Source organism: Crinia signifera, chromosome 8 (assembly GCF_055691185.1).
Source record: "Crinia signifera chromosome 8, ASM5569118v1, whole genome shotgun sequence".
NCBI lineage: Eukaryota > Metazoa > Chordata > Amphibia > Anura > Myobatrachidae > Crinia > Crinia signifera.
This window is the reverse complement of record NC_139224.1, coordinates 19,035,385-19,060,859: the sequence shown is the minus strand read 5'-3', so window position 1 is coordinate 19,060,859 and position 25,475 is coordinate 19,035,385. Positions and strand designations below refer to the sequence as shown.

At 52.3% G+C, this 25,475-nt stretch overlaps 1 protein-coding gene across 1 annotated transcript in view; it reads left to right on the top strand.

Moving 5' to 3' along the window:
• Window positions 1-18,448, top strand: part of IARS1 (isoleucyl-tRNA synthetase 1) — an 84,743-nt gene extending 66,295 nt beyond the window's left edge. Inside the window, exons 21-34 of the mRNA XM_083155904.1 lie at window positions 2,094-2,185; window positions 2,283-2,360; window positions 2,695-2,816; window positions 4,479-4,581; window positions 4,669-4,752; window positions 8,645-8,819; window positions 9,271-9,383; window positions 10,188-10,283; window positions 12,565-12,741; window positions 14,046-14,157; window positions 14,303-14,428; window positions 14,503-14,646; window positions 14,716-14,847; window positions 18,188-18,448. Of these exons, the coding sequence (XP_083012030.1) occupies window positions 2,094-2,185; window positions 2,283-2,360; window positions 2,695-2,816; window positions 4,479-4,581; window positions 4,669-4,752; window positions 8,645-8,819; window positions 9,271-9,383; window positions 10,188-10,283; window positions 12,565-12,741; window positions 14,046-14,157; window positions 14,303-14,428; window positions 14,503-14,646; window positions 14,716-14,847; window positions 18,188-18,270 (1,637 nt within the window). The 3' untranslated portion in view covers window positions 18,271-18,448. The remainder of the gene's footprint in view (window positions 1-2,093; window positions 2,186-2,282; window positions 2,361-2,694; window positions 2,817-4,478; window positions 4,582-4,668; window positions 4,753-8,644; window positions 8,820-9,270; window positions 9,384-10,187; window positions 10,284-12,564; window positions 12,742-14,045; window positions 14,158-14,302; window positions 14,429-14,502; window positions 14,647-14,715; window positions 14,848-18,187) is intronic.
• The last annotated feature ends 7,027 nt before the right edge of the window (window positions 18,449-25,475 follow it).

The following is a 25,475-nucleotide window of genomic DNA, read 5'->3' as shown; positions in this document are numbered from 1 at the left end:
AACGAGTCTCACTGTATATGGGGTGTCAGTCTGGTGCCTGCAGGTGGGACAGACTCCCCCGGGTGGCGCCAGACACCGCACAGCAGGAACGAGTCTCACTGTATATGGGGTGTCAGTCTGGTGCCTGCGGGTGCTGCGGGTGGGACAGACTCCCCCGGGTGGCACCAGATACCGCACAGCAGGAACGAGTCTCACTGTATATGGGGTGTCAGTCTGGTGCCTGCGGGTGGGACAGACTCCCCCGGGTGGCGCCAGACACCGCACAGAAGGAACGAGTCTCACTGTATATGGGGTGTCAGTCTGGTGCCTGCGGGTGGGACAGACTCCCCCGGGTGGCACCAGACACCGCACAGCAGGAACGAGTCTCACTGTATATGGGGTGTCAGTCTGGTGCCTGTAGGTGGGACAGACTCCCCCGGGTGGCACACCGCACAGAAGGAACGAGTATCACTGTATATGGGGTGTCAGTCTGGTGCCTGCAGGTGGGACAGACTTCCCCGGGTGGCACCAGACACCGCACAGAAGGAACGAGTCTCACTGTATATGGGGTGTCAGTCTGGTGCCTGCAGGTGGGACAGACTTCCCCGGGTGGCACCAGACACCGCACAGAAGGAACGAGTATCACTGTATATGGGGTGTCAGTCTGGTGCCTGCAGGTGGGACAGACTCCCCCGGGTGGCACCAGACACCGCACAGAAGGAACGAGTCTCACTGTATATGGGGTGTCAGTCTGGTGCCTGCAGGTGGGACAAACTCCCCCGGGTGGCACCAGACACCGCACAGAAGGAACGAGTCTCACTGTATATGGGGTGTCAGTCTGGTGCCTGCAGGTGGGACAGACTCCCCCGGGTGGCACCAGATACCGCACAGCAGGAACGAGTCTCACTGTATATGGGGTGTCAGTCTGGTGCCTGCGGTTGGGACAGACTCCCCCGGGTGGCGCCAGACACCGCACAGCAGGAACGAGTCTCACTGTATATGGGGTGTCAGTCTGGTGCCTGTGGGTGGGACAGACCCCCCCGGGTGGTGCCAGACACCGCACAGCAGGAACGAGTCTCACTGTATATGGGGTGTCAGTCTGGTGCCTGCGGGTGGGACAGACTCCCCTAGGTGGCGCCAGACACCGCACAGAAGGAACGAGTCTCACTGTATATGGGGTGTCAGTCTGGTGCCTGCAGGTGGGACAAACTCCCCCGGGTGGCACCAGACACCGCACAGAAGGAATGAGTCTCACTGTATATGGGGTGTCAGTCTGGTGCCTGCAGGTGGGACAAACTCCCCCGGGTGGCACCAGATACCGCACAGCAGGAACGAGTCTCACTGTATATGGGGTGTCAGTCTGGTGCCTGCGGTTGGGACAGACTCCCCCGGGTGGCGCCAGACACCGCACGCAGGAACGAGTCTCACTGTATATGGGGTGTCAGTCTGGTGCCTGTGGGTGGGACAGACCCCCCCGGGTGGTGCCAGACACCGCACAGAAGGAACGAGTCTCACTGTATATGGGGTGTCAGTCTGGTGCCTGCAGGTGGGACAAACTCCCCCGGGTGGCACCAGACACCGCACAGAAGGAACGAGTCTCACTGTATATGGGGTGTCAGTCTGGTGCCTGCAGGTGGGACAGACTCCCCCGGGTGGCACCAGACACCGCACAGCAGGAACGAGTCTCACTGTATATGGGGTGTCAGTCTTGTGCCTGCAGGTGGGACAGACTCCCCCGGGTGGCACCAGACACCGCACAGCAGGAACGAGTCTCACTGTATATGGGGTGTCAGTCTGGTGCCTGCGGTTGGGACAGACTCCCCCGGGTGGCGCCAGACACCGCACAGCAGGAACGAGTCTCACTGTATATGGGGTGTCAGTCTGGTGCCTGTGGGTGGGACAGACCCCCCCGGGTGGTGCCAGACACCGCACAGCAGGAACGAGTCTCACTGTATATGGGGTGTCAGTCTGGTGCCTGCAGGTGGGACAGACTCCCCTAGGTGGCGCCAGACACCGCACAGCAGGAACGAGTCTCACTGTATATGGGGTGTCAGTCTGGTGCCTGCGGGTGGGACAGACCCCCAGTTCCTCACACTCTGCTTTGTGTTTCCCAGCGTACAGACTTTACACCGTGGTTCCGCGTCTTGTCAAGTTCGTTGATATGCTCACAAACTGGTACGTGCGGATGAACCGCCGGCGGCTGAAGGTAAGAGCAGGGATTAGGGGCGTCGTCTGTGGGTAGTATATGGGGGAGCCTATTGTCTTTCACTTCCTGTTACTGTCACGTTTTGTTGTGTTCCCAGGGTGAGAGCGGTACGGAGGACTGTCTAATGGCGTTGGAGACTTTGTTCAGCGTCCTCTTCTCTATGTGCAGATTAATGGTAAGTTGTTTACTCGCAACCTTCTGCCTCGCAACCCGGCGGTGCCTCGGAACCTGCCCCGATGACCCCAACTAGGAACGGCCTCCTAGACTAACTTATTTGCGAAGGCAGGACAAATCATTCGATGGTTGGAGACCGTCGAATGATTTCTCCTGCAGCAGCGGTATGCGTCATTACACATCCCTTTGCGCGGTTGCGAGGGGAACCGGCGGGGGGCATGACAAATGCTCGGTAAGATGCCACCAATCAGGATCACCCCTTAATCTCTTGCATTAGGAGCACTCATGGGCCTGCAATGTACAATCGGTCTGATTCCTTCCCATGTCTTTCCCAGGCTCCATTTACCCCATTCATTACGGAAATGATGTATCAGAAGCTGAGACTGCTGATTCAGCCAGGATCAACCCAGGACAAAGGCTCCCAGAGCATCCATTACCTCATGCTGCCTCCTGTCCGGTAACATTATCCCAGCTTCTGCTTTTCTCCTGTCCCTTATTCTGTCTAATTACTTATAGCATCTTTCCCCGATCCTCCTTGTTCCTCCACGTTCCTCCTTGCTCCTCCTCCTTGTTCCTCCTCGCTCCATTCTCCTCCACACTCCTTGCTGCTTTTCCTCGTTCCTCCTCGCACCTCTGCCAGCTACCATTGCAGAGTCCTGGTCTGTGTGTAGTGACCTGTGGGGGAGGGTAATTCTCGCACACATCCGTCTCCTCCAGGAGCCTGGCACAGGGGGGTGAATTCCTGGTTGCCGGATGCATTTATTGCTGTTTTGTTATTTCATTAGTATTTCTGCCTGGGAGCAAGTATCTTACCTATGATTGGGTATCCTGTCAGGCAGGTGACGAGAAGTGACCCATATCCTCACAATGACTGTGTCAGCATTTCATCAGTGTCAGCATGATGGATGGCAACGTGATCACATGTTGACATAATATAGCCAACCACTCGTTTTTCCTCTGGTGTAATGGGATTATACTCTGATCTGCACCAAAATAGATGGTGCGGGGGAGCTTAGCAATAGCTGGGAACCCAGACGATGGGGGGGGAGCTTTGCAATAGCTGGGGCCCCAGACGGTGGGGGGGAGCTTTGCAATAGCTGGGACCCCAGATGGTGGGGGGGAGCTTTGCAATAGCTGGGACCCCAGACGGTGGGGGGGAGCTTAGCAATAGCTGGGACCCCAGATGGTGGGGGGGAGCTTTGCAATAGCTGGGACCCCAGACGATGGGGGGGGAGCTTTGCAATAGCTGGGGCCCCAGACGGTGGGGGGGAGCTTTGCAATAGCTGGGACCCCAGATGGTGGGGGGGAGCTTTGCAATAGCTGGGACCCCAGACGGTGGGGGGGAGCTTTGCAATAGCTGGGACCCCAGACAGTGGGGGGGGAGCTTTGCAATAGCTGGGACCCCAGACGGTGGGGAGCTTAGCATTTGCTGGGACCCCAGACGGTGGGGGGGAGCTTTGCAATAGCTGGGACCCCAGACGGTGGGGCAGCTTTGAAATAGCTGGGACCCCAGGCGGCATTGCATTGTCTACTCTCCAAATCAGACCTCTTACCACTCTGTAAATGAAACCAGCTGACTCCAAGATGGCCTCCAATGAGTGGTATGGCATGGCAGCTACTCGGTAAGGTAAGACCACATCTAAACCAGTAACAGCAAGCATAAGGCTCATCCGGCAGAGACAACAGATGGAACAGCAGCACTAAGTAAACCAGATGGAACTGCTGGGATCGGGTAATGCCTGACACCAGACAGCTGTAAACTTCTATGCGTCTATCACCGGCCAGTCTGTAGAACCCAAATCTCGCCAGTTTGGTCAGGAGAACTTGGGGAACTAGATGACCAGGGGAAGGGCCTTTGGGGCACATGACGTTGGATACAATTGGATCCAGCAGAAGAGCTTTGGACTGATGTCCTTCTCCATTCCACTGCATGCTCCCCTCTCTCTCTCCCTCTCCTTTATCTGTATCCATCCCCTCTCGTCTTATCCCTTATATCGTCCAATTGCTTACTTATGTCGTTACTATGGGTTCTAGCCGTGTGAGTCTGATGTGCCGCCTGGAGGAGCAGGTGAGATTCTCTCTCTGTAGCTGATGGTTCTTCCCTTTGTGTATGGCCCAGGGAGAATATGATTGATAAGAAGATTGAGAGTGCAGTGACACGGATGCAGTCCGTCATAGAGTTAGGCCGAGTGATCCGTGACCGGAAGACATTGCCTGTGAAGGTCAGTCAGATGGGTGCAAGCCGCGGGCACAACTGCATGACTGTGTTGGTATTTAGGAGACCTTACAATCTTCTGTCTGTCCCACAGTACCCACTGAAGGAAGTGATTGTCATCCATCAGGATCCAGAGGCCCTCTCCGACATCAAGTCCTTGGAAAAGTATATTCTTGAGGTTAGATCTGTAGATTACTTTCCTGTAACACTCTTACAGAAGTCCATGTGCGTTATGTTGGCTTCTTGGATGAGGGAGACAGATTAGCAGTGTGTTCCCAGTCACTGGCCAGTCTGGAGTCACGGCTGCCACAATACACAGGTTGTATCCCCCTCCTTGTGTATTAACGTATGCTGGAATGTGCGAGGCGGTGAAGCATCTAGGTACTCCACCATCGGTGCGTGATCACATGTGTGCGCTACATCTGACACTCCTCGAACACACCCAGCAGACGCACACTACAGATCACCTCCCAGGCACGCCCATTTCTGAACCAATCTGAGCTGTACACAGCAGCTTCTCTCTGTGTGTGTGTGTGTGTGTGTGCACAATGTAGCGCAAATGTAGGAATTGTTTTGTACATTAGTAAACTGCTCAGTCTAATGGACATCGGAATTGCGCGTGGTTTGCGTTAGTCAATGAATGTCTTTCTGTTGTCTCCCTGGGTTTGCACAGCTGGTTGGACCTTCAGGTGTGTGTGGGGGGGGGGGGGGGGGGGGCAGGCAGTCTCGCTTTTGTTGGGGCGCAGGGGGGAGTGTGTGTGTGAGAGGGAGTAGTGCAGGGGCAGAAGTGGGGTTTTGGGTATTGGCGTGTGGGTAGGGGCAGTGTTTGTGTGGGTGGTAAGGGAGGGCAGTGTTTGTGTGGGTGGTAAGGGGGGGGCAGTGTTTGAGTGGGGATGCTGTCATTTGGTCTAAAACATGATAGTCAACAGTCATTAGGTTGACATGGGTCTAGGTCGAAAGGTCATTAGTTCGACAGTGTCTGTCCACAGTCAAAAGGTCGACATGTTTTTTGAGCCGACATGTGCCGACAGGCGGTATTTCATGCCCTACCACCCACTAGGGCGTGGTGGGAGAATAAAATAGTGTGCCCGAAGCATTGCGAGCCATGCGGTGCACTTTAAACTGTGTCAATGTCGACTGTGTTGACATTCGGGGGAAAAAAACCATGTTGACCTTTTGACTGTCAACCTAGACACTGTCGAACTAATGACCTGTCGACCTAGAACCATGGTTACTCCACCTCAATTTATTTCACTGTACCTTTTACCTATCTCATAGACGGAGGCTGCGCATATCTATATTTGCATATATATTATTTGTAATTTGTGTCAAGCGTCCATAATAGACCACTCTGTCGAACCTTACACATGTTTAAATTGTATTCTTTATTTTCATAAGTGACTTTGGTCGACAGGTGGTGTATATACTTATCCTCTCATTGCGCCGGCTCCAGCAATATTGCTCAGGACTCTCACCGACAGGTGACTAACTTACTCATTTGTCAATTAAAACAAGTGACCAGCTCACCTTTTTCTCTTTTTAGCGCATATCTAATAAAAATCTAAATTTTAATAGACTATCATCAAACCATATCATTCAAATTATCTTTGTCAAAGTGTGCCCCAAAAAACCTTATGTATGTTCCCTTGCAGTCACCCTTGTGACAACCCCCCCTTTTTTTCAGACCTAGAACCATGTCAACCTAATGACTGTCGACCATCATGCTGTAGACCAAATGATCCCAACCTGTTTGAGTGGCGAGGGGAGCATCGTTGTGTGGGTTGGAAGGGGGGCAGTGCTGGGTGTGCTTTTGGGAGGGGGGGCGGCATTGTGTGTGTGTGTTGGTAGGGGGGAAGCATTGTGTGTTGGTAGGTGGGCAGTGGTGTGTGTGTGTGTGTGTGTGTGTGTGTGTTGAAATAGGCACACATTAGTTTTAATTATTTGACTGGATCAATTAAAAATAAAATCTAGTTTGTTATATGTGAATCAACAGTAATATAACAAAGACTGCAATAAGTAATAAAAACCACAGTAGTGTAATATGGGACTAGAATGTTCAATTCATAATGCAGCTTAGATTAAGGTTCAAGGGGGCCCCTTAAACACAGTTCTCCACTTGAGGTATCTGTCACAAATTGGATCCGGACCAGAAGAAATTTGCCGCTTGAGGAAAAGATGGTTGGCTCTTGTTGGAGCAAGCGAGATCCTCACGATAGTGTGGATTGATGGTATCCAGTATTATACTGGAAGGCTGGTAGGTCAGGAACATGAGCAAGGGTAGGTATAGGTGCTGGCAGATTGAGCTGGTTCAAGCTGAGTGCAATATACTGTACAGTAGTCTTTGTACAAAGGTCCTGATAAAGGTCCTCCTGACGCGTTTCGTTGCACACAGGAATGGCATTATAGTGTAGTGAGGAGGTTTAAATCCCTCTATAAGCAGGAAGTCTTATTAGTACAATTAATTGATCCAGTCAATCTACACATTTCTAACTAAAAGCACACAATTCATTATTAGGATTATTGGAGGCAGACCTATACTTTGTATTATTATTAAGAGAATGACTTCTAGAAAGGAGAGCTTAGATATTGGTCACGTTTGTTTATTCCGTATTTGGGACCAATTCCAGTCTGTGGAACGTAAAATTAGGTCAATTTCCAGTCTGTAGAACCCGGTATCCGGACTGGTCATAGACTGACTCATCATAGACATATGGTCGACAGGGTCTAGAGGTAGACAGGCAATAGGTCGACATGCATTTTTTAACAAAATTTTCAGCCAACATGTGCCGACAGGCGGTATTTCATGCCCTACCATCCGCTAGGGCGTGGTGGGAGAATAAAATAGTGTGCTGAGCGCGAAGCATGACGAGCCATGGTCATCCGGTCACATGACTTCCGGTATGGTGATCCACCAGATAGGAACTTTTAAGGGGGAACCCAGGGGGCAGCATCAGAATTAGTGGCCAATTTGGGCTAGTCCAGAGGCCACACAGCAGCTATTGTATGGATTGCTCTGGAAAATTGTGCTCCGTTGGAGGCGATCAAGAAGGGAAGCCGTCACTTCTGCCTACTGGAGCGCACGACTGCACCCAAACTTCCGGTCCGTGAAGCGCATCCACCTAGTGCGCTCCTGGTGTGCGTCTCCTCTGGTTAGGAGCTGTCCCAATTAAATAATTTTATTTTTTTGGGACATATTAGGGCTAACACTGGGAAGTGAGCTGGAGAGTGAGCATTCCAGCACCAGAAAGGTTAAACTTCTTGCTGCTTCCCAAGCAGCCAGGCTCCTCCCCTTCTCTACCCTGCCTCCAGACAAGGAAGCTCAGTGTTTCCGGTGCTGACAGGAGCTAGCATGCACCTTAGAGAAGGGCTGCATCATGGTGGAATGGATTACCGCCCTTGTGGCTACTGCTGCAGAGGGGAGGGGGGGGGGGGGGGGTATGCAGATGACCTGTTGTCTACTATTAACCTCAGGCCTCAGACTGCACTCTATTTGGGAGAGTCTGCTCTTGATGCAGCTACCCTTACCTCCTGCGTGTCTCTGCTCCTGGAAGGTGGACAAAACCCTAGAAGCACTTCCCTTTGAGGGTTCCCTCTTATTCAGAACTAAACTGTAATCATTTTGGCTATGATGGCTGCTTCTAAGGCAGCTTTCCTGCCGTCCACCACTACTTCACATCCCCGTGCGGCCTTCCAGGCCAGGGGTAGGGGACAGTCTTTAAGGGTGCCCTCCACATGCTGGAAGTTCGGATGTCGAGGTGCATTCCACCTGACAGAACACGAGATTCATTTCTTACCTGTTAAATCTTTCTTCAAGGACGTCGGGCCACAGGGCTAACACTGGGTGTAGTGATGTGTGGGTGGGGAGGGTTGTGCAGCAGTGTTGTGTGGGGGAGATGTGTGTGTGTGTGTGTGTGTGCGGGGGGGTTTGGATAGCCAGTACTATCTGTGTGAGGGAGGGGGAAATGGAATGTGGGGAGGCTTGGGGCAGCAGTGGGATGGGGGTGGGGGGACAGTGTCATGTATCAGGCAGTGTTTCCATGCCATATAAAGTTTCCTCTTCCTTTATGCAGGAGCTGAACGTCAGGCAGGTAACTGTCTCCACGGACAAGCACAGGTATGGCATTCGTCTACGGGCTGAGCCAGATCACATGGTACTTGGAAAACGTCTAAAAGGGGCATTTAAATCGGTAATGGCTGCCATTAAGGAGCTGAGGAGTGAGCAGCTGGAGGAGTTCCAGAAGAGCGGTAAGACCATGCACAGGGGATCAGAGGACTTCCATGGTGTCCTCTCAGTGATACTCAGCTCTGTATTTTCCGGAATATGTTCTGCAGGAGTGAGGGCCTCTTTATACGTGGCTCCTGCTGCCTGCTTGTAACGGTGGCACCAGTAGGGATTGATCCTACCAGCTGCTGCCTCTGGATGTTTCCTATCCTGGTGCATCTCCAATGAATCTGACCTAGTGGTGCCTCCACCTGCACCAAGCAGCCAGGACGCCATCACACCTGTTCACTCCCTTTCCAGGGTTTAATTTCAGACCATCATTTTGGTCTTTTTTTGCGTAGTGCAGTAGGAATTGGACATCCCAGGTGATAGATGGGATTGGTAGGGAGCGATAGGGTCTGTGTATAGCAGAAGCTAGAATGTGATTCCACAGTGCGTCTCCTTATATATCCGTTCCTTTGTGTCCCCCCGCAGGCTCCATAGTGGTGGAGGGCCAGGAGCTGCATGAGGAGGATGTGCGCCTACTTTATACCTTTGACCAGAGCTCTGGCAGTGATTCCCAGTTTGAGGCTCATTCTGATGCTCAGGTAAGTGAGAGAACCCTGGGAGGACGCGCAGAGCAGGATTAGCAGATGGTGCGTCTTCAAAGCTCCGGAACCTGAAATAACTGCAGGTGCTGCCTATGTACTGTATGGCTGGAGGCAGGCGTTCTAGCAGAATATTGTTATGCTGTGTGTATCTAATGTGTGCCATAGTGCAGGGGACTGGCTTCCAGTCTGCTAGGTAACAGATGCCCACGGAGGACACTGAGGGCACCATGCTGGGCTGAGGGCAGTGTGGACAGGGAACTGAGGGAAGCATGCTGGGCTGAGGGCATCGTGGGGGCTGGGCAGGGAGCTGAGGGCATCGTGGGGGCTGGGCAGGGAGCTGAGGGCATCGTGGGGGCTGGGCAGGGAGCTGAGGGCATCGTGGGGGCTGGGCAGGGAGCTGAGGGCATCATGGGGGCTGGGCAGGGAGCTGAGGGCATCGTGGGGGCTGGGCAGGGAGCTGAGGGCATCGTGGGGGCTGGGCAGGGTGCTGAGGGTTGGGCAGTCGGCTGAGGGCAGCACGGGGGCTGGGCAGTCGGCTGAGGGCAGCGCGGGGGCTGGGCAGTCGGCTGAGGGCAGCGCGGGGGCTGGGCAGTCGGCTGAGGGCAGCGCGGGGGCTGGGCTGAGGGCTGGGCAGGCGGCCATGGGGAGCGCGGGGGCTGGGCAGGCGGCCGAGGGCAGCGCGTGGGCTAGGCAGGCAGCCAAGGGCAGCGCGGGGGCTGGGCAGGGAGCACTGATAGAGACTGAGCGCTCTCTGACCACTGTCACTTTAGGCTATAGTATAACACTGATTGTCTTGCACAGGTCCTAGTTCTGCTGGACGTCACTCCAGACCAGTCCATGGTGGATGAAGGTGTCGCTAGAGAAGTCATTAACCGAATCCAGAAGCTCAGGAAGAAGGTCAGTGACTCGTACTGTCCATGGGTACAGGATGGCATTACATGTAACTATAGGGGCAGCCTGTAACATGACAATTACTAGATCCCCTGGCACTTTATCTCTCCAGTCTTTGATACATCCGCCCCATAGACCTCAAAATATGGACAAATAAAATGGCGAATTGAACCGGGGCTGGAGGGGTGTCCCATTTGAAGTTTTGGTCATCAACTTTCCAAGGAAAATGCACACTGGCCAATTACTGTATATTATATTACTGACATTGTAACGTATCATTCCGTGTACAGATACAGCCGCGGTCACACACACAGTATACACACACCACATATATTACTGACACTGTAACACAGCATTCCATGTACAGATACAGCCGCGGTCACACACACAGTATACACACACCACATCATATTACTGACATTGTAACGTAGCATTCAGTGTACAGATACAGCCGCGGTCACACACAGTATACACACACCACATATCATATTACTGACATTGTAACGTAGCATTCCATGTACAGATACAGCCGCGGTCACACACACACAGTATACACACACCACATATCATATTACTGACATTGTAACGTAGCATTCCATGTACAGATACAGCCACTGTCACACACACACAAACCACATATATTACTGACACTGTAACTTAACATTCCGTATACAGATACAGCCGCTGTCACACAGTATACATATGCCACATATCATATTACTGACATTTTAACGTAGCATTCCGTGTACAGATACAGCCACTGTCACACACACGCCACATATAATACTAACACTGTAACTTAACATTCCGTATACAGATACAGCCGCTGTCACACAGTATACACATGCCACATATCATATAACTGACACTGTAACACAGCATTCCATATACAGATACAGCCGCGGTCACACACCGTATACACGTACCACATACCATATTACTGACACTAACACAGCATTCCATATACAGATACAGCCGCTGTCACACACACAGTATACACACACCACATATCATATTACTGACACTGTAACACAGCATTCCATATACAGATACAGCCGCGGTCCCACACAGTATACACGCACCACATACCATATTACTGACACTGTAACACCGCATTCCATATACAGGTACATCCGCGGTCACACACAGTATACACACCAAATATCATATTGTGTGTGAACGTATCTGTATATGGAATGCTGTGTTAGTGTCAGTAATATGATATGTGGTGTGTGTATACTGTGTGTGTGACAGCGGCTGTATCTGTATATGGAATGCTGTGTTAGTGTCAGTAATATGATATGTGGTGTGTGTATACTGACACTGTAACGTAGCATTCCGTATACAGATATAGCCGCTATTACACACACACAGTATACACACCACATGTTACTGACACTGTAATACAGCATTCCATATACACATACAGCCGCGGTCACACACAGTATACACACACCACATATCATATTACTGTAACATAACATTTCATATACAGATACAGCCGCGGTCACACACAGTATACATACGCCACATATCCTATTACTGACACTGTAACATAGAATTTCGTATACAGATACAGCCCCTGTCACACACACAGTATACACATGCCACATATCATGTTACTGACTCTGTAATACAGCATTCCATATACACATACAGCCGCGGTCACACACAGTATACACACACCACATATCATATTACTGACACTGTAACACAGCATTCCATATACAGATACAGCCGCGGTCCCACACAGTATACACGCACCACATACCATATTACTGACACTGTAATACAGCATTCCATATACAGATACAGCCGCAGTCCCACACAGTATACACACACCACATATCATATTACTGACACTGTAACACAGCATTCCATATACAGATACAGCCGTGGTCACACGCAGTATACACACACACACACACGGGCATTTAGAGGTGTTTGGTGGGAGTGTAGACTTTAGGGCAGGGGTAGCCAACTCCAGTCCTCGAGAGTTACCAACAGTTAACGGTTTCCAGATCTCCTCACAGAATCACAAGTGCAGTAATTAGCACCACCTGTGGATCATATAAAATGTGTCAGTCAGTAATGAGTGCAGCTGTGCACCTGCAAGGTGAGCTGGAAAATGTGAACTGTTGGTAGCTCGCCAGGTCTAGAGTTGGCTACCCCTGCTTTAGGGGTACTCTCGTGGCAAACCGTATATAAGGAGACCATATGATTGTCTCTGTGGGGATTATACCACTGCAAGCACTGACATGTACTCGCACCTTCCATTGTCCTGCAGGGGAACCTGGTCCCGACTGATGACATCAGCATCTACTACGACATCAAGCCGCCAGGGGACTACTTGCAGTCAGTCATTCGGAGCCACACAGATTTTATTCTGGCCACTGTCAAGTCGCCTCTTCTTCCATACCCGGTGCCACCCTCGTCCAACGTCATTATAAAGGAGACCACACAGGTAATGCCCTGGTGTATCTAGGAGAATAGTCATTAGCAGCAGTGGCAGGGGGAAATGAAATGGCTATGCCAGCGCTGGCTGAGTAATATCCCAGATGGTTCCCAAGGATAAATGTAATAACTAAAATCAATCCCAAATAATAATAGAACAATAACATAGAGTCTAAAGATAGTGCGATGTATTGCTGGATAGGGTACATGATACTCTACTAATGGGCTCTGAAGAAATTAGGGCTGTAGTCCCAATATTTGCAGGGAAGTCTTTATAATGATTCCTGAGGGTGAGCCACTCCGACACCTGGTGCATTTAGGGATGGGGCTTGGTATCACATACAAACATTTGGTCGCAATACCGGTTCCTTGTGGTGCTCTATAGACTCAGGAGATTGGCTACGGATCAAAAGTGAGGTAGGTGGGTCCCAGTTGGTAGGTTAAAAGTAGCTCAACGCGTTTCCCTGGATAAAGTGTACTCAGGATTCCTCAGGAGCAAGTGTGCTCTGGTGTCTCTGTAGCATGTGACCGGATCCCCCGGGGTGTATCTGTAGCGCGTCACCAGATCCCCCTGGGTGTATCTGTAGCGCATGACCGGATCCCCCTGGGTGTATCTGTAGCGCGTGACCGGATCTCCCTGGGTGTATCTGTAGCATGTGACCGGATCCCCCTGGGTGTATCTGTAGCGCATGACCGGATCCCCCTGGGTGTATCTGTAGCACGTCACCGGATCCCCCTGGGTGTATCTGTAGCGCGTCACCGGATCCCCCTGGGTGTATCTGTAGCGCGTCACCGGATCCCCCTGGGTGTATCTGTAGCGCGTCACCGGATCCCCCTGGGTGTATCTGTAGCGCGTCACCGGATCCCCCGGGGTGTATCTGTAGCATGTGACCGGATCCCCCTGGGTGTATCTGTAGCGCGTGACCGGATCCCCCTGGGTGTATCTGTAGCGCGTCACCGGATCCCCCTGGGTGTATCTGTAGCGCGTCACCGGATCCCCCGGGGTGTATCTGTAGCGCATGACCGGATCCCCCGGGGCGTATCTGTAGCGCATGACCGGATCCCCCGGGGCGTATCTGTAGCGCATGACCGGATCCCCCGGGGCGTATCTGTAGCGCATGACCAGATCCCCCGGGGCGAATCTGTAGCGCATGACCGGATCCCCCGGGGTGAATCTGTAGTCAGTGACCGGATCCCCCTGGGTGTATCTGTGGCGTGTGACCGGATCCCCCGGGGTGTATCTGTAGCGCGTGACTGGATCCCCCTGGGTGTATGTGTAGCGTGTGTACAATGACTCCTCCTCTATTTGTGCAGCTCAAGGGCTCCGATTTGGAAATCACGCTGGTCAGAGGCTCCTCACGGGGTGCGGAGGGTCCTGCCTGCAGTTATGTCATGCTGCATATAACGGTCAATGGTACAGAGAAAAGTAAGTTATATCTGTGCTGAACTACAGCTCCCAGCATGCGCTACTAGTCACATTTGTGTGTGTTGTACAAAAGGCCTCACAACTGCGTGACACACATGGCGATGGCTCCTGTTGTGCTCCGTCGCTGAGCTTTGTGTTCTTCCAGGTGGATTCTTGCTGCTAGAGAACCCCAAGGGAGCCGTCATCAATTCCCTCTTGGAGTTAAAGGTTGCTGTATGCAGCATATTTCAGCTGAAGACCACCCAGCTCTCCATATATGACGGGAGTACAGGTAAATCCGATCGCTGGTCTGTGTCTCTAATGTTGCTCTGGTGGATACTAAGCTCTGCCTTCCCTTCTCTGTAGAATTGCCGAGTGACTGCAACCTCTTAAGTTTAAGTGGAAGGACCCTGTGCGTTACATCTGGGGGCCCCCCACCTGCGTCCATCAAGAAGAGTCCTCTTCTCTGCCAGTACATCAATCTGAGGCTGCCGGGCACGGAGGCACAAGGTGGGTACAGCTGGAGCTGGGCACTGTCTCTGGCAATGTGATGCTAGACATTCTCTTCTCTCTCCTCAGGGGCACTCTTGTTGGAAAACCCAGTTGGACAGAATGACCTGAAGTATCACAGCCTGTATCATGAAGTAGCCAAAGTGTTTGGGCTGAGGAGCCGGCGCTTCCGTCTGTATCTGGACCCAGCAATGAGTGAAGGTACGAGATGTGTGCATAGTGCAATCCCTTGCTGCTGTGATGATCCTGTGTCTGTTCACCTGTATGGTGTGTATGTGATCCTGTGTCTGTCCGTCTTTATGGTGTGTCAGTGATCCTGTGTCTGTCCGTCTGTATGGGGGTGTCGGTGATCTTGTGTCTGTATGGGGGTGTCGGTGATCTTGTGTCTGTATGGGGGTGTCGGTGATCTTGTGTTTGTCCGTCTGTATGGGGGTGTCAGTGATCCTGTGTCTGTATGGGGATGTATGTGATCCTGTGTCTGTCTGTATGGGGTGTGTCGGTGATCCTGTGTCTGTCCGTCTGTATGGGGGGTGTTGGCGATCCTGTGTCTGTATGGTGGGGCGGTGATCCTGTGTCTGTCTGTCTGTATGGGGGTGTCAGTGATCCGGTGTCTGTATGGGGGTGTCAGTGATCCTGTCTCTGTCTGTATGGGGGTGTATGTGATCCTGTGTCTGTCTGTATGGGGGGTGTATGTGATCCTGTGTCTGTCTGTATGGGGGGTGTATGTGATCCTGTGTCTGTCTGTATGGGGGGTGTATGTGATCCTGTGTCTGTCTGTATGGGGGGTGTATGTGATCCTGTGTCTGTCTGTATGGGGGGTGTATGTGATCCTGTGTCTGTCTGTATGGGGGGTGTATGTGATCCTGTGTCTGTCTGTATGGGGGGTGTATGTGATCCTGTGTCTGTCTGTATGGGGGATGTCGGTGATCTGGTGTCTGTCCGTCTGTATGGGGTGTGTCGGTGATCTGATGTCTGTCCGTCTGTATGGGGTGTGTCGGTGATCTGGTGTCTGTCCGTCTGTATGGGGTGTGTCGGTGATCCTGTGTCTGTCCGTCTGTTTGGGGGGTGTTGGTGATCCTGTGTCTGTCCGTCTGTATAGGGGTGTTGGTGATCCTGTGTCTGTCTGTATGGGGGTGTCAGTGATCCTGTGTCTGTCTGTATGGGGGTGTCGGGGATCCTGTGTCTGTCCGTCTGTATGGGGGGTGTTGGGGATCCTGTGTCTGTCCGTCTGTATGGGGGGTGTCAGGGATCCTGTGTCTGTCCGTCTGTATGGGGGGTGTCGGGGATCCTGTGTCTGTCCGTCTGTATGGGGGGTGTCGGGGATCCTGTGTCTGTCTGTCCGCCTGTATTATATAATTTTACAGAAGTAGAATTTATTGGTGCATAGAACCACAATCCACACTCCTAGAACAGATACCCAGTGATGCCGTTTGTTATACGTTCTCATCAATGCTCCAATCTGGGATTTCTTACAGTTCAGAATAAAATCCCGTCCGCCTCTGTTCTGGTCTCCGCAGAATGGGTCAGAGCGGTTCTGTACATGAGTATGGTTGGCACATAAAGGTGGAGAAATAATCCCATCTAATCGATATATACAGTAGATGCCATATAATCCAGTCACCTTTATATAATAATGACGGTATATCAGTACTGTGAATGCTCTTGTGTATGAACGGTTCTGACCTGTTGGGGGTCTGAGACCAGATAAAATGTGGATTTCATCCTATTATGAGTATTGAGCAAAGGGGAAATCCTGTGTCCTAAGAGGTTACTACAATGTGCTGTGTATTGGGTTTCGGGGTGAAAGTGACCCTTTTCCTCCTTTATTGTATGGACACGTTCTTTGTTTATTCTTCGGGGCACGTCAGGGGCCACAGGGCTAGCTTTGGGTAGTGGAGTGGGGGATAGAGCATTCCAGCACCAGAAAGGTTAAACTTCTCCTGCCTCCCAGGCAGCCAGGCTCCTCCCCTCCTCTACCCCGCCTCCAGGCCAGGAAGCTCCGTTTTTTTTCTGTGTGTGTCAGTGACAGAGCAGCAGCGCAGGGGTTCTATTAGACTCCCACGCTGCTGCTCCATCATCCGGGCCAGCGGCTGCAGCACCACAGCCAGGCAGGTAACACCCTCGGGTAAACGCTCCTCACTGGGAGTATGCGCGAATAGCGGCTGTAGCTGCGCAGCGGGGGACTGATGGGCTGCACTAGGTAGTGGACGGTAGGTACGCCACCCACTCCTGCCGGACCACCAGGGATAAAGTGTGTGGGCAGCGGGGCTGCCCGGCGAGTGCTGGATCCCCGGAATTTTACTGACGCCACATGAGGTCATCTTCCCTGGCGCCCATTTGTTAGCAGGGGGAGTGGCCTCCCTGTACACAGCCCCTCCCCCATGGACAGTAGGAAGGCATGCCCATACAGTATCCTTCCCTGTCATGCCTTCTTCCGTTATGTTGAAGCTGTTCCTCAAACTGAGCTTCCTGGCCTGGTGGCAGGGTAGAGGAGGGGAGGAGCTTGGCTGCCTGGGAGCAGCAACTAGTTTAGCCTTTCTGGTGCTGGAATGCTCTCACCACTCGACTACCCAGCGTTAGCTTTGTGGCCCCTGACGGCCTCGAAGAAAAAGATTTAACAGGTAAGACATAACTCTCGCTATCATCTAAGGAGAGTCTGTTATTACACATGACGGTCAATCATCACCGGATGATGGGCGAAGCACAGACGTGGTAAAAGACCACATTTGGCGCCCAGTTCCGGACACCTTATGGGTCTGTAAGAGATCTAGGTCTGGCAGTACGGAAGATAAGCATGCCACGGCTAGACCTGCGCTTTCTGCATGCACCACATCATATCGGAAGCTCTTCTGTTACCAGGACACATACTCTTAAAAGGAAGCCTGTGCGCTGCCTGAGCCCCACCCCGGAGCCTCGGGCAGCTGCCTCTTTGGGTGCAGCCACCTCTGTATTGAGGCCTTTAGCTCTGGGTGAGAAGGAGCCACTGACATTGCTCGTCCTGTTACTGGGGAGGGAATGTGGACTTTCCTTTGCTGAGAGAAGAAAGGGGACAGCCGCGAGCTGCGCAGTGTTATGTAGGACAGCTCCCACAGGGAGGAAGCGCGGATACTGCAGTGCCGGCTCTGCTATAGATGTGCTGCAGATCAGCCACGGGTTACGTTCTCTACCTCCCCTGAGTGTTCTCTCATTAATGTCTTAGTGCAGCACAGGGGACACAATCTGGGCCAGTGCGGATAATGCAAACACAGAAATACTGTAATCATTCTCTTCTCTTTCCAAGTGTCCTTCCAAATTTAAAATTGTTTGCACAGAACCGGTGCTGTGGTCCTGGCCGGCGCTATGACCCCTGCAGAGCGGTTCTGCCCAGTGCTGTGTCCCTTGCAGATCGTGGGTGTGCAAAGGGGGGGGGGGGTGTAGGCTATACACCGCTGTAACAACCTTAATGACCGATGTTGTAGCCGGGACGTTGCGCCTTGCCCTGATAGGAGTGATGAGGAGTCGTCTCGTTGGTCCCTAATTGTGCTGCGCTTTTCCTCCGCAGAGCTGAGCCCGGTCGTGACGCTGCAAAGCTTGAACACGAGGACTCTGTACGTACACCCGCTCCCAACAACTGCCGAGTGTTAGCGGGAATCCTGGACTGGCGCATTTTGCGCACTTCGCCAGCGTACAGCATCCATCCTCCTGAGCTGCTTCCCGGCGGATGAGTGAGATCTGTCTTCTCCCACTGAGATTTCCGTACCAAAGCCAGTGCCTGTCCCGTTACCCTCTGACTTGTGTTCTGCAGTAAAGTGACTGATCTTGGGTTGGTTTGTTCTGTGTCACCTTCTAGCTGTGCATTGTATCCTCATATAACAGCACAGATGCATCTGTCCTCATATAATGGTGTATAGGTGCTGAATAATGCTGCTGGCTCCAGACACGTGGTATTGTCTATCTGAAGGCTCTACACATTCTTCTGGATGACCTGTGTGCTGCAAGTTGTGTTGTGTTAGTGTAAGGGTGCGCAGCGTGCTCCAATCATGCTCTAGAAAGTTCCCCAACACCACCAGGCGTCAGGATACAGCCACTGGAAGCAGGAAAGAATCCAGTTCCTAGGAGGCTCGTACTCGCAGATGTAGTCTGCAGCCCACTAGTGGTTCTGGGTGTGAGGCGGGCTAGCACCTGCATGGTACGTGCAAAGATGGCAATATTGTCCACTGCTACTCATCGAGGCCTTATTAATAGGCACTATCTGAGATTTATAAACTCATTCCTCAAGGCACTCTTACAGTTCAGTTTTTACGTATAGAGTATCCCTTCTTGAGCATAGGTGATATGATTAGTATAACAGTAAATGATTTAACTTTGTGCTCAGTTATGGATAGCCTTAAGTTCTGCAATGTTAGGGTGCCTTAAGGAAAAGGAATAATAGTCCCTGCACCAGTCTAATAAAACGTTGTTCACCAAAGTACATATACTGTACACCATATCTACTGTATATAAATGACAGCAGCTGACCAAGTGGGGCGCATTCTCTCCCCACCAATCAGAATGTGCCGCTGGGAGAACCTGTCTGAAATGGAATCATAGAGATAAATTTACTGATACAATTATTGAAACACATTTACAGTAATATTAAGAGACAAATGTTGCAACAGTATAAAACCCTGGAGTAGGACAGAGAATTGTGCCGGAGCGTTCAGATCGGATCCGATACGATTTCCCGGCGGTCGGGATCCCGGCGGTCGGAATCCCGACACTGGAATCCCGACAGCCGAAATCCCGACAAGGGGGGGACATGGAACGCCCCCCCTTGCGGGCTCGCTGCGCTCGCCACGCAGCGGGCCCGGTGCCTCGCTACGCTCGGCACGCTATTTTATTCTCCCTCTATGGGTGTCGTGGACACCCACGGAGGGAGAAAGTTTCGGGATTTCGGCGGTCGGGATTCCAGTGTCGGGATTCCGACCGCCGGGTTCCCGACCGCCGGCAAATCAACTGCATCCCTTCAGATCTAGAGGAGAACTAGACCAGCACCAAGGTCAATATGAGAATGAGGACTCCTAGCATCATCCCATGTGAAAGAACTCCCATCTTAGTACATTCCTACAGTTTCAGATGGTGGTGTAGCAGGGGCAATCTACACCAGGGTTGATCTCTGTCAAACTGGTATTAGTTTAGTCACAGGATGGGGCAAGACTTCCTTTAACCGAACCCTCCCTGGCCACGCCCCTTCCTGCCAGACAAAATTCTGGGTACTTGGGGGTAGATTTATGACTAGGCGATCAGGGGAATCTGCGCTATCCCCGTGCGTTATAGCAGGGGATAGCGCTTCCCCTGATCTATCACACCCGCCGAGCGTTTACTCTAACGCCGGCGGTGTGGGGCAGGAGGCATAGCTCAGGGGCGATATTTTGCACTGCGCTCCTGCCAGATTTATGAAGGTCAGCATCGCTGACCGTTCCGCCGCCTGCAGCTGTCGACTTCGCCAGCTGCAGGTGGCGATGCCCTATACATAACAGCAGGGACAGCGCTGTCCCTGCTGCTGGCGCAGAGCTGCGCTGGGATCCCGCGCATGCGCAGTGAGCCGGCCGGGGGGGAAAGGAGACGGCGCATCAGTATTAACTGATGCGCTGTCTCCAGGAGGGACATCGCCGGAGGGGGGAGTTAGCGCTCCCCCACTCCGGCGGCAAGATCTTAATAGATTTTGTCGGTGTCCCCTCCTGCTTCGCCTCGCTAATGAGGCGAAGCAGGAACTGTTATAGCGGCGCGATAGGCGCTGCTATAATAAATCTACCCCTTGTTTCCTAGCACGGGGCCCACTACGGCATTTGCGTAGTGGGCTATTCGGGGTAGTGAAATCGCATCCCATGCCCGCGAGGGGCGGTGGAACGTATCCGCCCGACCTTTTCATATCCACTCTTTGGGATGATGTGGATACTGTGGGGGTTTGTAAATAAATTACATTGTCCTTTAATGGTATAGTACATTAAATGCCATTATAACAGGTAAAATCATCGCAATAATGCGATGCGATTTCACTACGTTTGCGTACGTAGTAAAATCGGGCACCGTGCTAGGAAACAAGTACCAAATTCTGTTACTGACTCCACACACTGCACCACCAAACTCCTACCACGTGGCATCTGGAACCACGGTTGGTCAGGTTCCTGTACCTGGCACCTGAATACTGCTCACTGCTGTGTGTGTGCTGACATGCAGCTGACACACCTGACTGGCGTCGGCTTGTTTCCCCCTGGTCACTGACCACAGACCAGGATGCTGGATCCATTACCCAGGACCGGTAGAGAACGGGACTTCTTTTGTAGTATTCTTATTGGTCACAAGATGAAGTGGAGGATGTTTATTTGCTCAGATATTAAACCTGATAAGGACCCTTCCATTTTGCTAGGGGGCACAGCATATAGGCAGATACAGCGTTCCGGTACAGGGAGATGTTACAGCGTTCCGGTACAGGGAGATGTTACAGGGGTCAGACTGGCCGAGGTTACAGCGATCAGAGACTGGGAGAAGTTACAGCAGTCATATACAGGCTGATGTTACAGCAGTTAGATACAGGGAGATGGTACAGCGGTCAGATACAGGCCGAGGTTACAGCAGTTAGGTTCAGGGAGAGGCTACAGCGGTCTGGTGCAGGGAGGAGTTCCAGCAGTCAGATACTGGCGGGAGAGGTTCCAGCGGTCAGATACAGGCGGGAGAGGTTCCAGTGGTCAGATACAGGCGGGAGAGGTTCCAGCGGTCAGATACAGGCAGATGTTCCAGTGGTCAGATACAGGGAGATGTTCCAGCGGTCAGAGACAGGCCGAGGTTACAGCGATCAGAGACGGGGAGAAGTTACAGCAGTCAGATATAGGCGGGAGAGGTTCCAGCGGTCAGATACAGGCAGAGGTTCCAGTGGTCAGATACAGGGAGATGTTCCAGCGGTCAGAGACAGGCCGAGGTTACAGCGATCAGAGACGGGGAGAAGTTACAGCAGTCAGATACAGGCGGGAGATGTTACAGCGATCAGAGACTGGGAGAAGTTATAGCGATCAGATACAGGCGGGAGAAGTTACAGCGGTTAGATACAGGGAGATGTTACAGCAGTCAGATACAGGCGGGAGAGGTTCCAGCGGTCAGATACAGGCAGAGGTTCCAGTGATCAGATACAGGGAGATGTTCCAGTGGTCAGAGACAGGCCGAGGTTACAGCGATCCGAGACGGGGAGAAGTTACAGCAGTCAGATACAGGCGGGGAGAAGTTACAGCGATCAGATACAGGCGGGAGAAGTTACAGCGGTTAGATACAGGCGGGAGAAGTTACAGCGATCAGATACAGGCGGGAGAAGTTACAGTGGTTAGATACAGGCGGGAGAAGTTACAGCGGTTAGATACAGGGAGGGGTTCCAGCTGTCAGATACAGGCGGGAGAGGTCCCAGCTGTCGGATACAGGCGGGAGATGTTCCAGCGGTCGGATACAGGGAGATGTACATTTTCCAGGCCTACAGTGGCCTTTTTGTCTCCATCGCACACATAGAGGTTTATGCAGAACAGTTTGCTTGGGTCTGTATTCAGCCTCGTATTCGATGGTGGGGGTCTGCGCATGTGTGAACGGCCGAGGGGCGGTCAAGGTTGGAGTAGGGGTACGCAGGATTGTTAGTGCCTGCTCGGGGCATGACGTCAGTGCCCACCCCGGATTTGGAGCACCGTAGCATTGAATGACTTTACAGACCAAAGACAGGCGTGGCACCCACTGTGACCTGCTGCTGTAGCCCGAGTGCTGTTCTTACTGACAGGTGTGGCACTTACTGTGACCTGTGTGTGGTTCTTACTGATGGGCGTGGCACCCACTGTGACCTGTGTACTGTTATTACAGAGAGGTGTTGCATCCGCTGTGACTTGCAGCTGTTCTTACCGACAGGTGTGGCACCCACTGTGACCTGCTGCTGTTCTTACTGACAAGACATGGCACCTACTGTGACCTGTGTGTGGTTCTTACTGATGGGCGTGGCACCCACTGTGACCTGCTGTTCTGACTGACAGGCGTGGCACCAACTGTGACCTGTGTACTGTTATTACAGAGAGGTGTTGCATCCACTGTGACTTGCACCTGTTTTACCGACAGGCGTGGCACCCACTGTGACCTGCTGCTGTTCTTACTGACAGGTGTGGCACACACTGTGACCTGTGTACTGTTATTACGGACAGGCGTGGCACCCACTGTGACCTGCAGCTGTTCTTACCGACAGGCGTGGCACCCACTGTGACCTGCTGCTGTTCTTACTGACAGGTGTGGCACACACTGTGACCTGTGTACTGTTATTACGGACAGGTGTTGCACCCACTGTGACCTGCAGCTGTTCTTACTGACAGGTGTGGCACCCACTGTGACCTGTGTACTGTTATTTCGGACAGGTGTTGCACTCACTGTGACCTGCAGCTGTTCTCACTGACAGGCATGGCACCCACTGTGACCTGCTGCTGTAGCCTGTGTACTGTTATTACGGACAGGTGTTGCACCCACTGTGACCTGCAGCTGTCCTTACTGACAGGTTTGGCACTCACTGTGACCTGCTGCTGTAGCCTGTGTGCTGTTCTGACTGACAGGTTTGGCACCCACTGTGATCGGCGTACAGTCCCCAGATATGGGCATAGTTCACAGTGAGTCAGGGAATGGATGAGAGGCTTGGATGACAACTTCCCTACAGTGGTCCGAGTGCTGATAAGTCACCCACTGGTGGGGTGTTGTACACACATCATTCTGTGATGCGGAAGTCATGTTACTGATGGTGACCAGAGCAATCCATGCATTAACCCTCGCTGGGTGTGGTCAGCCAGAGTGCCCATGTTAACCACTTACGGAGTATACAGATACCAGGACAGGGCCAGTGATGCCAGGGTGCAGTTCCTTAGCATTAGCTGTGTGCCCCCATGTTCCTCCGGTCTGTATGGGAAAGGACAATGCCTGTGGCACGAGTCCTGAGTGCATTGCTGGAGAATGGGATTTCATTAGCTGGGCGGCTGCTCCCAGGGAGAAGATGCAGTTACTGCTCTCTAATAGCTTTCCACAATGCACAATGACAATGCAACTCATGTCGCTTTTATTAAGGAATGCATAAAAGACCAGTCTGCCCACAGGCATCCAGAATGGCGGGACTTCACCTTCTTCTATCTAATATATATCACCAGTGGTGCCCCCCCATCACCCCCAGAACAGCACATGACATCGCACTGAGATGCAGCTCTAGAGCCATGTGATGGCGTCACGCAGGTTCTGCAGCTGTAGGGCGTCACATTCATGGTACCAATCCCCCCCCCAGACCTGCGGAGACAGCGCTTTACACACAAGATCCTTATTATTGTTCTGAGCCTTGATGACCATTGGGGGACACATCCTCACTCTCCTGAACATGGTACCATTGGGGTACGCTGACCGTACTGTCACGCACGTGGTACCATTTGGGTACACTGACCATACTGTCACGCACGTGGTACCATTGGGGTACACTGACCATACTGTCACGCACGTGGTACCATTGGGGTATATCCATAAATTCCTCCTAAACCCCTGGGGTCTGGGATGATCCCAAATGCACACACAGGTTGCTGAGGGCAGAGGGTCACCGTAATCCCCAGCAGCCTTAGGGATACATTTTAGATCTGCCAGTCCCTGGGACTCCATCTTCAGATCGCTTGTTCTATGCATCAGCCAACCTACAGATATTATGGGACCATTTGTCACTTGGGTGCCCCTTCTATTTATTTCCTGCAGCCCCTATGTACCCCTGTGTCTCTTCAGCCTCATGCCTCCCCCTGTCCCTTCAGCCTCATGCCTCCCCCTGTCCCTTCAGCCTCATGCCTCCCCCTGTCTCTTCAGCCTCATGTACCCCTGTGTCTCTTCGCCCTCATACCTCCCACTGTCTCTTCGTGCCCCTCCAGCCTAATGCCCCATGTGCCCCTCCAACCTCATGCACCATGTGCCCCTCATGCACCATGTGCCCCTCCCGCCTCATGTACCCCTGTGCCTCCTCATGCCCCTTTGTCTCTTCATACCCATGTGCCCCGTGTCTCTCCAGCCTCATGTGCCCCTGTGTCTCTCCTGCCTCATCCCTCCATAGTCTCTCCCATACCATTGTCCTGTATTTCACCAGTCTTTTTCGCTGTGGGGTAAATTTATTAAGATGAGAGTTTTAATGAAGATGGCGTGTTGCTCATACCAACCAATCAGATTTGATCAAGTAGAATCTGATTGGTTGCTATGGCTGACATCTCATCTTCAATAGAACATTTTCAATAGTACATTTTCCCCTGTGCCTCTCTATGCCTCATCCCTCCATATTCTCTCCAGTCTCACCCCCCCCCCCCCCCCATATCTCTCATCTGCAATTTTGTGCCACCATCCTCATATCGCCTGTGTCTATCCAGCCTCCCCCTCCATGCATTTCTCCAGCCTTCCGCCCCCCATGTGTCTCCAGCCTTATGCCTCACCCCTTGATTGGCTCCAGCCTTATGCCTCCTTCTGTCTCTCCAGCCTCATAGATCCCCTGTGTCTCTACACATGCCTCTAGTTTGTCTCTACAGCCTCATGCCCCTGCGTCTATCCAGGCCATCCTTGCGATCAGTGGAGGAACTTGTGGTTTGTGGGCCTAGGTGCAAGATATAATTTGGGTCCCCGTCCTCCACTCCAACCAAAGTTCACATTATGCAACATGGCAGTGGGCGACAGGGAGAAAGAGTGGGTAACATGAAGAGGCAGATGTAGCACAACAGCGCATCCGCTGACCTTCCTCCATCAAGCGCAACACAGGATCTGCTGAGCTTTCTCCATCAAGCACAACAGCAGATGCGCTGACC